Below are 13,737 nucleotides of genomic sequence, written 5' to 3' on the forward strand. Positions count from 1 at the left end.
ACGTACTTTTCAGCGGAGAGTGTGTGTAACGGTTTTTATTTTTGACAGTTCTTAATGTAAGTACAATTTCTGACCATCAGTACCCTTATTATAAATGCGAAAGTGTGTTTGTTTGTTTGTTTGTTGGTTTATTGGTTTGTTGGTTTGTTGGTTTATTGGTTTGTTGGTTTGTCCTTCAATCACGTCGCGACGGTGCAACGGATTGACGTGATTTTTTGCATGGGTATAAAGACCTGGAGAGTGACATAGGCTACTTTTTATCCCGAAAAAACAAAGAGTTCCCACGGGATTTTTAAAAACCTAATTCCACGCGGACGAAGTCGCGGGCATCAGCTAGTAGATCATATTTAGGCACGATCTACACTAATGTCATAATATGCTACGTGTGCACTTGACACATCTCTTCTAAAGGTTCCAGTAGTGGTAGTCTATTGCTTGATAGGTACTGATGATGATGAAATGACACGGGCACCTAATCGTAAATTCTGTCAGATACTGATTACGTTCTGTTGCCAGTAGGAGCTAATAGATTAATTTGATAACAATAGGCGGTTGCTTTCGTATTAATCACAATATAAACTGTGGGGAAAGCGAGCAGCGCAGCGTGTGCGGCCGGGGCTATGGTCGTGTTGAAACGCTGTTATTGTTATTATCATTCATTACACTCGTAGCTCGCACTCGTAAAAATGAGTCAAGAGTGAGTCGGAATAGTACTAGCCTAGGAAGACGTACTTTGAGTACGCTACGTTCAATCCCTCACTTCACTCTGGATTCAAAAAAGCGCCCTCGCCGTAAAAATATTATTTTGCTCCCTTATGATATAATCTACTATTATTTCTACACGTGTATGTAATGTATGTATGAAGTCTGGCGAGCATAATAAACGAAACTAGAAATCAAAACGTGAAGCTCGCCCGACTTCAACATACTCGTACATACACGTGTAGAAATAAAAATTATTTATTACTTTGTAGTGGTTTTGGAAGTTGGTTTTTTAAATATTTTTTTTCATTCCTCCCTTCTCATTCTGAGAGGAGACTTGTGCTAGTGGGACGTTGATGGGTTGATCATGTCTTGGGAAAGCGGGGGCGTGTGCGGCCGCGATTTGGTCGTTTTGAAACGGTTTTATTGTTATTATACTCGTCGCTCGATGATGTATAACTAGACTCGTGAACATAATTGTATTAGAATAATGGGTATAGAATGGCCGTTGGCAATACTTTCTGTTTAGTGAAATACAAAGTGCTTTGTGTATTTTTATTAGTCAAGAATATCTTGCCTTGAATGTTTGCCTCGGACCTGAATAAAATAGTCTTTCGGTAATGCAAAAGAGTAGTTTTTGAGAGTAAAGGTATTAGACAGTTTTTAGCTTTGACCTACGTAGTAGATACGTAGCATTGATTTTAGGGTTCCGCAATCCGTTCCCGAAGAAAGAGTTTTCACGAGATTTTCCAAGCCCAAATCTATGCGGGTGAAGTAATTCATATAGGTATTTTTTTTTTCGTTATTTTAATTTACATATTTTACATATTTTTTCGGTATTTTAATTTTTTTTTTCGGTACTTCATAGTGCCGAAAAAGAAATCTGACCGTTCACGACTCTCATCATCAGTTAATCACGGTAAGCAAGCAATTTCCGAGATTCCGTAAATCCGGGGTCTAGAGGTCACGAATTTCTCGTGTTTCAACCGTGACGAACAAGCGCGACCCCTTTGTTAATAGTTAATACCTACTTGCCTAATTGTTTTCACGTACACATACAATTAAAACATTACGTACTTCATTGGCCTCTAAATAATTGCTGTTTCACACTATAGGTGTATCTTGTTTACGTCCTCATTTCTTGGAAATATTGTTTTTAGCACACGGTTTTTATTATAAATAGTTTTTGTTGGTTGGTTATCCTTGTTAGGAATCTCTTGTATTGTAACGTGTGGTGATCAAAAAATACAAACAAAACGATGATCCGATCAAAACCTCGGAGCCTCGATAGCTCAACGGTTAAAGGAGCGGACTGAAATCCGAAAGGTCGCCAATCCAGCACCTTGAGACCTCAACGTCTATCGGTTGTACGAACTATGTGCCCTGCCCATTGCCACTTCAGCTTCGCAACCCGTTGAGCTATGTCGGTTACTCTTCTCCTAATACTACTATTCTATTTCTGATTTGATCACGTAGAGAAACTCCAAGCATATAACTCTATCCATCGCCCACTGAGTGACTCTGAGCTTTCTTACTAAAAAATATAATAAAATAAATACTTATTTAAGGGGGCTCCCATACACCAGACATGATTTTTTTTGCCGTTTTTCGAGTCGCACTTGGCCGGTTTTTTCTACATAATTCATAGTACATTTCCAATTTTTAAGATAAGATGCAAGAATAGCCCAACTTTCATACGAAATTCGGCATTGCCCTTTCGTGCACGCCTTGCGGTGTCTAGATATTTCAAGTCCGTCGTACAAAACGTCGTAAAGTGGTAGACAATCAAGAGATAATTTTCTCAACGTCATCAAGTCGTGGGAACAACTTAAAACACTTTCAATGTGAATATTATGTGTGAGCTAATTATGTTTCTCTGCCACTTTAGTGCGAGAAAAGGGGAAAACAATGACGACTTTTGCTTTCGATATTAGTTATTAAAAAAAAATACAACGCACTAGGTTCGGTTTATCTGCATACGCTATTATGTATTTACTAGCAATGAACTATGAACTCTTTTTTATCCGACTACGGCAGAGACAAAATCAAGGATTATGTTTTAGCACTCTGTTTACGTGTACCTTTGCTCATTGCTATTAATATTAAAAAAATCTCCGGGTTTGTACTGAGATTGTTCGCAGAAAACCCGTTTTTAACTCAGCTTTAAGCCCGACCCGGGACTCGAATCGTGGACTTTATCTCCTTTCTTCTTTCTGGGCAGGTTTCCGCACTTAAACGTTTCCGTCTGTTGTGCGTATCCTAGGCCTTTGATCCGCAGCCTAAAAGCTAGGCCATTAGACCAACGAGACATAATATTAGTGACCTAATGACAATAAAGATGTAAATCTCTACGGGTTGGAAATTGAGTAATTTCTGAGTCACTTGGCCGACGTTTGGCCACTTGCCTGCAGGGGCAAACTTTTGACCTATGAAAGCATTTGTCTTGCAAATGGTTACAACGCCATGATTCTATCTCCTTTGACGAAATGCTGTGACTTTTATAACAAAATAGGTAAAGTCGCCAATTATCCCGCCCATATAATATAAAACCAGCGGAGCAGCTGTTTAATATTTCGCACTGCTATGACTCACTATTTTGCGAAGTCGTTCGTGAAAAATGCTTTGACAAAATAAACTATTACATGATGCCCGCGACTTCGACCGCGTGGATTTAGGTTTTCAAAAATCCCGTGGGAACTCTTCAATTTTCTGGGATAAAAAGTAGCCCATGTCTTTCCCCGGGATGCAAGCTACCATCTAATCTCTGTACCAAATTTCGTCAAACTCGGTTGAACGGATGGGCCGTGAAAGGCTAGCAGGCAGACATACAGACAGACACTCTTTAGCATTTATAATATATATGGATAATAGTATGTATGGATTCGAAAGTTGAAGTGTCAGGGGAAAAGCCATACTTGTCATAGGAGCGGTGGTCATTATACCTAGAAGTTCTAGAGACTGTACTTAGTCTGTATTTTTTTTTGTTTTTTTTAAAGATAATTAGCCATGTTAAATGACTAATATTCCCCTTTTTCCTCTCCAACTAAGCGTGAAGCTTGTGCTAGGAGTAGGTACGACAATAGTGCAACGGGCGGGGTTTGAACCGTCGACCTTTCGGTTTTCAGTCCACTCCTTTACCAGTTGAGCTATTGAGGCTCTGAAATTGAAATTATGTTCAGCTGAAAGTTTTAGAGTGCAAACCACTTGTAGGAGGTAAGCGTCGTGTCTGCTCTCCAGCAAACTTCAGATTCAGATTCAGATTTATTTATTTACTTTCATGTATATTTACATAAATTGATGGTGGGTGCCGAAAGCTAAATATAAGTACATGAGATGGGCCGACGATATAAACAGGGTAGCGGGAAGTAGGTAGTTGAATTTTCGGAAAAGCAAAGAGTTCCCACGGGATGCTTAAAGATCTAAATCCATTTGGATGAAGCTGTGGTCATCATATATTTGATACAAAGATATAGCTTGCTTGGTTCTCAGAATACATTATAGTACCTACAGGCAATCTTACATGCCTATAGGATACTTTTTATGCCGAAAAATTAAAGCTTTCCCACGAAATTATTAAAATGTATAAATCCACGCGAATATTATCTAGTCTAGTCTAGATACATATATGAGGAAAAGGTGACTGACTGACTGACTGATCTATCAACGGACGGCTCAAACTACTGGACGGATCGGGCTGGACTTGCAGGTAGCTGTTATGACGTAGACATCCGCTAAGAAAGGATTTTTGAAAATTCAATGTGGGTTTGAAATTTGTGCGGTCCGCGCGGGCGAAGTTGCAGGCATAAGCTAGTAATCCATATGAAAATGGCACACAGAATACGACATAGAAACGACACAGGTAAAGTCTGAACGTCGTACGCTAGTCGCACGCAATATTGACTCAATTTAATAAATCCAAGACAAACAATACGATTACGATCCACGCAATTTACTATTGTTCACCTCGTGACCGACTCCACTTGCGATCAGATAATATTCAATCTGACAGAGAATACCTACGGCTCTTATGATTGTTATCGCTAAAATTCGCACTTGATTTGTGTTCAGATTAATTTAGCTAGATAAACAATTAAATTGTTTTTTATTGTACAATCTTCTTCACTGTGGCCTTGGAAATAGTTCGTAACCTTGAAGGTCTATTCTCTCATGTTTCATCAAATTAGTAGGTAGGCAATTTATGAAGCCATGTTGACTACGATCTCAATTCCCACCTAAATTGACATTTTCTATGGAAATTATGATATTATAGTCCAATTAGCCTCAATAGCTCAACTGGTAAAGGAGTGGACTGAAAACCGAAAGGTCGACGGTTCAAACCCCGCCCGTTGCACTATTGTCGTACCTACTCCTAGCACAAGCTTGACGCTTAGTTGGAGAGGAAAAAGGGGAATATTAGTCATTTAACATGGCTAATGTACTTTAAAAAAAAAAAAAAAAAAAAAAAAAAAAAAAAAAAAAAAAAAAAAAAAAAAAAAAAAAAAAAAAAAATTAGCTTATGCTCGCGACTTCATAACGCGTGGACTACGCAAATTTCAAACCCCTATTTCACCCCTTTAGATGTTGAATTTTCAAAAACCCTTTCTTAGCAGATGCACAATTATAGCTATCTGCATGCAAAATTTCAACCCGATCTGTCCAGTAGTTTGAGCTGTGCGTTGATAGATCAGTCAGTCAGTCAGTTAGTCAGCCACCTTTTCCTTTTATACCTATATTTAGATTATGTAAAAAGTCCTGACTCACTGACTTACTTATAAACGCCCAGAAGGTACAAACCTACATAGCTACATAGTTGTTGCCTTTATAATAATATTATTTAAAATTCCCACGGGATAAAGAGGATTTATATGTTTGTTAAACAAATGGGCGGTCAGCGACCGCTGATTTGAAGTTTTGTGTATTGTTGTGTATTGGTGCTGTGTATTGCTTGCTTGTGTGTGTATCTCAGGGAGCCGGGTGTGTGGAAATCCCTACAAGAGACCTATGTCCAGCAGTAGACATCCATCGGTTGTTGTTGATGATGATGATAATGATGGTTGCTTGGGAGTGGATTGAACCCCCGACCTCCCGAATAGAAGAAACGTTTTAACCACAGGCTATCACGACTCAAGCGTGTATACGTCCTAACAACTTATTCTGACCTGGTTCTCAGGAAAACGGAAGCGTATGACAGACGCATCATGCTCTTCGTGACAAGGGAAAACACGATTTTGACTTTGCAACAAGTAATATTGCATCATAACCAAACTAAATGATAATAGAAAAACAGCTGTGATAGCCCACATCGACCTTAAATAAGTATTACTTGCTTTATTGTTGAAGGAAAACATCGTGAGGAAACCTACATGCCTCAGAGTTCTTCATAATATTCTCAAAGGTGTGTGAAGTCTGCCAATCCGCACTTGGCCTGCAGTGTGGCGGACTAAGGCCTTCTCATTCTGAGAGGAGACTCGTGCTCTATAGTGGGTCGGCGATAGATTGATCATGATAACGATGAATAGAAAAAGGAAAAACAGAATTCTACAGCGAAATAGTTATTACTATTGTACTTGCAACAACTTAGTACAGTACGCGGCCGAAAGTAATGTACATCGACCTTTAGAAGGAGATAGCAGATTTGTAGAGCGTTGTCTCTGTCGTTGAGACCGACAAAACGTCATATAGGTATGAGTGACAGAGACAACGCTCGCTCAACAAAATAAAATTTTCCTCTATCCAAGTAAGTCAAAGCCACAAAGCTCTGATGAAACAAATCACCAGTCATTGCAGGGAAAGTTAATTTCAAGTGTACAATCCGGTAACTGTGGAGTTCACCTATGTTTAACATATTGCAGAGTGGTAAGTAATAACTGTTAACACTGAGATCAGCTAGTTATAAGCATAAGCTACTTACTTATTTGTTTCTCGTCTGTAAAATACAAAAGAAACCGCTTGATTAGAAATCATTTAAGGTATACTATGTATAAACGTTTAGATGGTTGAAAAAAAACATCTAAGTAAAAAATTTAAGACAAAATATTCTACTCAATTATTTTTTGCAGTCAATTCTAACTTTAAGAATTTGGGTATATTTTCTTAGGTTACCAGGCTTAGGCAGGAGTTGGGCTTTACCAACCCCATTTCATTCTGAGGTCAGCTATAAGCATAAGCTACTTACTTATTATTTCTCGTCTATAAATTATAAAAGAAACTGCTTTATTAGAATCCATTTAAATAGCTATACGTACTATATGTTTGAACGTTTAGATGGTCGAAAAAACATCTAAAAGTTGGAGACAAAATATTCGACTCAATTCTTTTTTGCAGTAAATTTTTCTAGAAATCAAGAATAATAGTACACCTTCAAGAGTTTGTGTATATTATAGCTAGGTTTTACCAACCCCATTTCATAAACTTACACCTATCTAATTTACAAGAACGTAGGTAGGTGCAATATGTAGGGATCCAACATTTATAGTAAGTATCTAACGTATTTCCTCTCTCGCCTTAGATTCAATATAGAGACGTTCACATTATATACGCAATGCCTCGTCAAGATGCCTTGAGACAAGTATCTTAGCCATTGAATGAAGATTGAATGCGTAGACGAGTGATATGATATCTTATAGACCGATCTAAAGTTTAAAGGAGCCCTTACATGCCAACTACTGACAGTCTGATAATGACAAGAGATTAATAGCCAACGTCTAAGGCAGTGGTCCGACCGCCGACGATGAACGAGAAATGAGTACAACTAGAAACTATAAACGAGTTGGCGATCAGCGGGACGCGAGTGTGTAGTTTCGATAGTTTTGTCGCCAGGCGAGTGTGCAAGTGCGTCGAGCAATTAATCGCGCCAATCGCCCGCGCCCCGCGGTCGCTCAATCCTGTGCAAACCTGCGCGCGCGGTACACGTGTTCAAGCGAGCGAGTTTATTTTTTACAGCTCGTCGCTCAGCGACAAAATTAGTAAAGCGAGTCGTCGCCGGCAGTGTGAACAGTCAGAGAGCAACTTTTGATATATGCATCTCTTTCGTTAACACGGAATGTACATGTATTGAGCGTTTCTTGAGAGAGAAAATCGGCGATAATTATTAGTCGTTTTCTCGCCGGCGGTCGGACCACTGGCTTTAGAAGCCCCATGCCAACTACTGGCAGTCTGATAATGACCAGAGATTAATAGTCAACGTCTAAACTCGGAAATGTACGTAGCGATCTCACGCCCACACTGATTTGGAAATATTGTAAGGTACGCCCAACCAACGCTTACTCGTGATGGGCGATAGATAAAGCGAGAAGTTGTCCAAATGTAGCTAAAGTAGGCAAGGCACGGACGTTTTTGTAACCTTTCAAAATATAGTAATTACCAGGTAGAGAGGGTCGTCTCGTTGTTCAATTTTTAGGCTATATGGAAACGTAAAATCAAAGAAAAATAGAGCTACTCATGGATATAGAAAGAATTAGTACTCAAAAGAGTATGTAATCACTTTAGTACTTAAAATTTCTTTGGAGCTACTTTAGAACTACCTGCGTCAAATGTACTAACATTTGACGCCTGCCATTGACGTCGAAGCCTTGACGTTTTGTTAGAAGTTCAAAAAGTTTTCACAGTGTACAATATACCTACTACATAATATTATGTATCTATATCTTTAGGAATCTCTTCTTCTAAATATATAAAACGAAAAGGTGACTGACTGACTGACTGACTGACTGACTGACTGACTGACTGACTGACTGACTGATCGATCAACGCACAGCTCAAACTACTGGACGGATCGGGCTGAAATTTGGCATGCAGATAGCTATTATGACGTAGGCATCCGCTAAGAAAGGATTTTTGAAAATTCGACCCCTAAGGGGGTGAAATAGGGGTTTGAAATTTGTGTAGTCCACGTGGACGAAGTCGCGAGCATAAGCTAGTCTGATATAAAACAGGTAGGTAGTCTACATCTTATATATTCGTAAATCATTGTGTCTGTCTGTCTCCCTTATTCTGAAGGCGCGCGGCGTAGTCATCTAGGTACCTATATAAATCACGGACGAAATGTACCGGAAAATATTATAATTCTAATTGCACAATAATAACAATGATCTTCCAAAACAAAGCTATAGGAAGTGGACAGTGATAGTTACTATTAGCTGTGGCATAATATTTGGTTTACTCTAACATAACTCTAACGGTCACTTCCTGCGGGTGAGTTAGTGGGTTTTCACTTTCGTTGAATATCGAAAGTGAAACGCGGTGTGAAGCAAAATGTATCAACAGTCGTATCGCAATGCAAATCGAGTTTACTGAGTAGGTCTAGATAGCCACAATAAACGAATAATAACGGTGTTTGTGAACGTTTAGAAACTCTTAATAATAATTTCATTTTCACCGGTTTCGATTTATTGTGCTGTTATTGAAAGTTATATTTTTACGACGTGGATGGATCACGTGGATTTGGGTTTTAAGGCACTTTTAATCCAAAGGGATTAATAGATCCAAATAGATTCAAAGATAAGACGGATTAAAAAAAGACTCGCTCACCGAGGGTTCCGTACTCGGGTATTTTTTCGACATTTTGCACGATAAATCAAAATCTATTATGGATAAAAGTAAATTAAAATCTATTTTAGAATATGCAGGTAAAGCCCTTTCATATGATACCCCACTTGGTTTGGTAGATATAGTTATCTTATTTTGAAAATTGAAAATACATTTTAATATTTTTTTTGTGATGTAACCACAAAACGGTTTTCGGATTTATTCCTTTACTTGTGCTAAGACCTACCTACCAAATTTCATGATTCTAGGTCAACGGGAGGTACCCTATAGGTTTTCTTGACAGACACGACGGACAGACAGTTATTTATTTTTATGCATAATAAGTAGTTTCACATGCAAAATGTCGAAAAAATACGACTGTAATACGGAACCCTCGGTGCGCGAGTCTGCTCGCACTTGGCCGGTTTTTATCCCACGTTGAGTCTACTGAGGATTTAGATTGTTGCTCCTTCCATACACGGACAAACATGTTAGATGTTAATTATTCTTTTGCAATTTGGCACAAAGTTACGTACTCTACCTCCTACTGTTGAGCAATATTCTAATACATATCCATACTAATATTATAAAAGCGAAAGTGTGTCTGACTGTCTGTCTGTCTGCTAGCCTTTCACGGCCCATCCGTTTAACCGATTTTGACGAAATTCGGTACAGAGATAGCTTGCATCCCGAGGAAGGACATTTCCAGTTCATAGCCATACTGCATGGTTTTTTTCAAAATGCGGCTAAACCCAAAAAGTTTTTTACTCATCGCAAAAAATATTTTTGATAGGTACGAATAAAAAAATTAGAGATTTTTCCGAAAAATTATTCTAAAAGGTTCTAATTAAAAACCTTGGCCTAAATTCCCACGTTTTAGGCGCTAATTCTGCGTAAAAACCATTTTTTGGGGTTAGCCGCTCTCACCTTTAGCAAAATGGCGGCAGTAGTGTACCTAATTAATATCTCACTGATGCTATATTGAGTAACCTGAAAAGTTAACTCAGAGGTTGGGGTGAACGACCTAAACGCATTATTTGTCCTTTTAAAGTGTACAGTTCAAATTGTTCAGCGATATAGGTATTCTAGCTTAGACTAGACGTCATAGACTAGACCTAAATATCTAGCTTTTCTGTAGGTAAACTTGTAGACTTGTACCTATGTGCTATAATAAATATTATGTGTAAAACTAACGATTTCCACCTAATTTTAAATTAAAACTTAAATAATAGGCAGTTTGTTTCCTTTAGTGAACTTAAAACTACCCATTAAGATGGAGGAAAAACTGTTTTAAAAAAACCGGCCAAGTGCGAGTCAGACTCGCGCACCGAGGGTTCTGTACTCGTGTATTTTTTAAACATTTTGCACGATAAATCAAAAACTATGGTATACCTCTTTGGTTTCTACGCGGCATCGTACCGGAACGCATAATCGCTTTGCGGCAGGTAAGGTGGTAGCTAGCCTAGACCGAAGCCTCCCACCAGACCAGACCAGAGATTTGAAATGACCAGAAATGATACAATTCCAAACCCCTGCCGGGAACGAACTCGGGACCTCCCACTAATAAGACCACAGCCCTTACCACTGTGTCAGGGAGGTCATCAAAATAGCCAGGGAGGTCGTCAAAATATTGTAAAAGTAAAGGTTGTCAATGGATTTTGACTGCATCGAATACTACGTTCCCACCGTTTCAATATCACAGAGTGGCTTCTCTTGACCCGCAGATCACATCCAAAGGTCTAACAAGTAACAAGATGCCGCCGACGACGCACGCACGGCCATAATCATTTCACTCAATATCATTAAGTAGCAGGACAATTATTATATCAACCTGTGCCTGAACTTTAAAAAAATCGAAAAAAAAGAAAAACCTCAAAAAAATCGTACACGGTATCAAAATTAGGAAATACTAGATGAAGCCCGAAACTTCGTTCGCGTGGATTAAGGTTTTTGAATTTCCGTGGGAACTCTGATTTTCCGGGATAAAAAGTAGCCTATGTCCTTCCCCGGGATGCAAGTTATCTCTGTACCAAATTTGTTTTAAATCGGTTGAACAGTTGGGCCGTGAAAGGCTAGCAGACAGACAGACAGACAGACAGACACACTCTCGCATTTATAATATTAGTACCTACGGATTTTAGCACGACTGCCTGACTTCTAAATGCCTGAATAAAGGATGTATCGGGTATCGATAGAATCATTCTGAGGGACACTGGTTATAATTTTTTTGTAAAAAATAATTAAGGCGACTGTTATTATGTCGCAATATTTTCAAACCTGAAAAAAACGTTTTAGTTCGGCTTTTGGTAGCGTGGTCGAGTTGCTAATTTTTTATTTACGACTTGTATTTAAATTTACTTAAAACAATTCCATTAATCTTCAAAATGCTCAATAAATAAAATTATCACTTAATTGTTTAATTTTGGATGTTCGTTTGTTGCTATTAAAGTTTCACCAAAGGTCAAAGCTCAGAATAAGCTAGAACTTAGAAATCCAAACATCAGTTTAAAAATCTTAATTGGCATTTAACGCTAATTAGAGATTATAACATATCAAAAGCTTGAGAATATTTACAAGGCCCTACGTTACGTACTAAAATAACAATAGGCATAGAAATGTGGCATAGAACCACCAAACACTGAAAACCACCATTCCATTGAAAAAAAACACTGAAAAATCCACGGTGCGTTCTGAAACCACAATCCTATACGCGTAATTTTGACACTTACGTAAATTTTGGCGGACATTTTGTAGGTCACTTGTCAACTGTCACTTGTCACTCGCGGGCGGACGCATGCGCGGACAAACGCGCGGCGAATGGCGGCGGGCGCCGGCCGCGCGTTATATACCCGCCCCCCCAAACCTTTATTATATTAATTACGATTGAATTTTCACTGTACAGGCTTGATCGATCTGGATTAAACGTTTCCTAGTTCGATAATCCCGAAACGAGAATGAATTTGAATAGAGAAAGTGAAAAAGTTGTGGACGTTTAAGGGACCTCGTCGCGATGCGTAGGCGCACGGAAGATAAACCAACCTTACCAGCAATGCCTCATCGATACGATGCTGTAGAACAGAAGCCAATATATATACATTTTTATAGCTATCTCAGCGTTTAAACTATCGTGATAGCTGTCATTATTAATTTCAGGATTAGATGTACCTATTTATTAACAGGTCTGAATGCAGTCAAGAGCTAGTTTATAAATAAATAAAATTATCATCATAATCAACCCCTCGCCACTACGCACGGATCTCTTAGAATGAGAACAGTCTCTATTAATAACTAGGTGTAGTGTAGGTACAACGTATACCTAGTTTTTAAGATTGCTGAAAATATTGTAATATTTACATTTGCAGTGGGTTTTGCTTCGTGAAGCCCCCTGATATTTATATTTCAGGGTCCTTGAATATAATTCTTTTTTATATCATACAAGTTAGTCCTTTACTGCGATCTCACCTGGTGGTATGTGGTGATGCAGTCTAAGGTGGAAGTGGGCTAATTTTGAAGAGATATGAGAGTTTTTATCGGTTTCTACACGGCATTGTACTGAAATGCTAAATCGCTACTACACGTGAAGTGGTGTTACAATATTTTTTGGACGCAGTGTATTACCATGTATGGCGTGCAATGTTATTAAAAATAATTAATACCTACCTAATTTGGTACCTAGGTACCTACCTAAGTACCTAGGTTGGTTGGTTGGTGCTTGGCGGCACGGCTTTGCCGGTATGGTGGTAACTATAGCCGCCGCCGTTTGTATGGCCGTATACCTACCAGTCAAAATTTACGTCGATTATAGATTTCGTAACACGATTTTCCGTAATGTTTTCTCAGTAAACACAACAGGACGAGCTGTAGTAACGATGTGTTAACCTGCAACTCGACCAGATTTGGTGGGTTACGCCACATTGTGGATAATGCATTATTCAACGTCGAAGCGCGTTGAGCATTTGTGGCATGTAGTCTGTACTGTTGTTGCAAGTGCGAGTACAACCCATTGACACTCGTGTTGCAAGGTTCACCGTGAACTAAGTGGATCAACCATCATCATTATCCAACCCATCACCGTCTCACTTCTGATCACGGGTCTCCTCTCAGAATGCGAAGGGTTAGACGCTCTATAACATTTGCGTCGGACGACTTCCAGCTGGACTGACGACCTGAAGTAGGTTAAAAAAAATATAGCCTCATTATCGCGAACTGACAATGTAGCCTCAATAGCTCAACCGGTAAAGGAGTGGACTGAAAACCGAAAGGTCGATTCAAACCCCGCCCGTTGCACTATTGTCGTACCTACTCCTAGTACTAGCCTGACGCTTAGTTGGAGAGGAAAGGGTCATTTTAACATGGCTAATATTCTTTTAAACTAAAAAAAAAATGAAAAATCATGATAGGTACGCGTGAAAAACCTAACTCCAAAAGGCCTAAAGCCCCGCCGGGCAAATCGCGTCGGTTACGCATTTCTCCGAGAAGGTTTCTCCTGTTTGTTTATCTTAGAAAAGC

The 13,737-nt window shown here is 39.0% G+C and overlaps 1 protein-coding gene across 1 annotated transcript in view; it reads right to left on the reverse strand.

Moving 5' to 3' along the window:
* The window catches only part of LOC117984415 (uncharacterized), a 47,481-nt gene extending 35,442 nt beyond the window's left edge, over positions 1 to 12,039 (reverse strand). Inside the window, exon 1 of the mRNA XM_034971035.2 lies at positions 11,958 to 12,039. Within this exon, the coding sequence (XP_034826926.1) occupies positions 11,958 to 11,975 (18 nt within the window). The 5' untranslated portion in view covers positions 11,976 to 12,039. The remainder of the gene's footprint in view (positions 1 to 11,957) is intronic.
* Positions 12,040 to 13,737: the final 1,698 nt, after the last annotated feature.

The sequence above is a fragment of the Maniola hyperantus genome, chromosome 8 (assembly GCF_902806685.2).
Source record: "Maniola hyperantus chromosome 8, iAphHyp1.2, whole genome shotgun sequence".
In the NCBI taxonomy this organism is placed as follows: domain Eukaryota; kingdom Metazoa; phylum Arthropoda; class Insecta; order Lepidoptera; family Nymphalidae; genus Maniola; species Maniola hyperantus.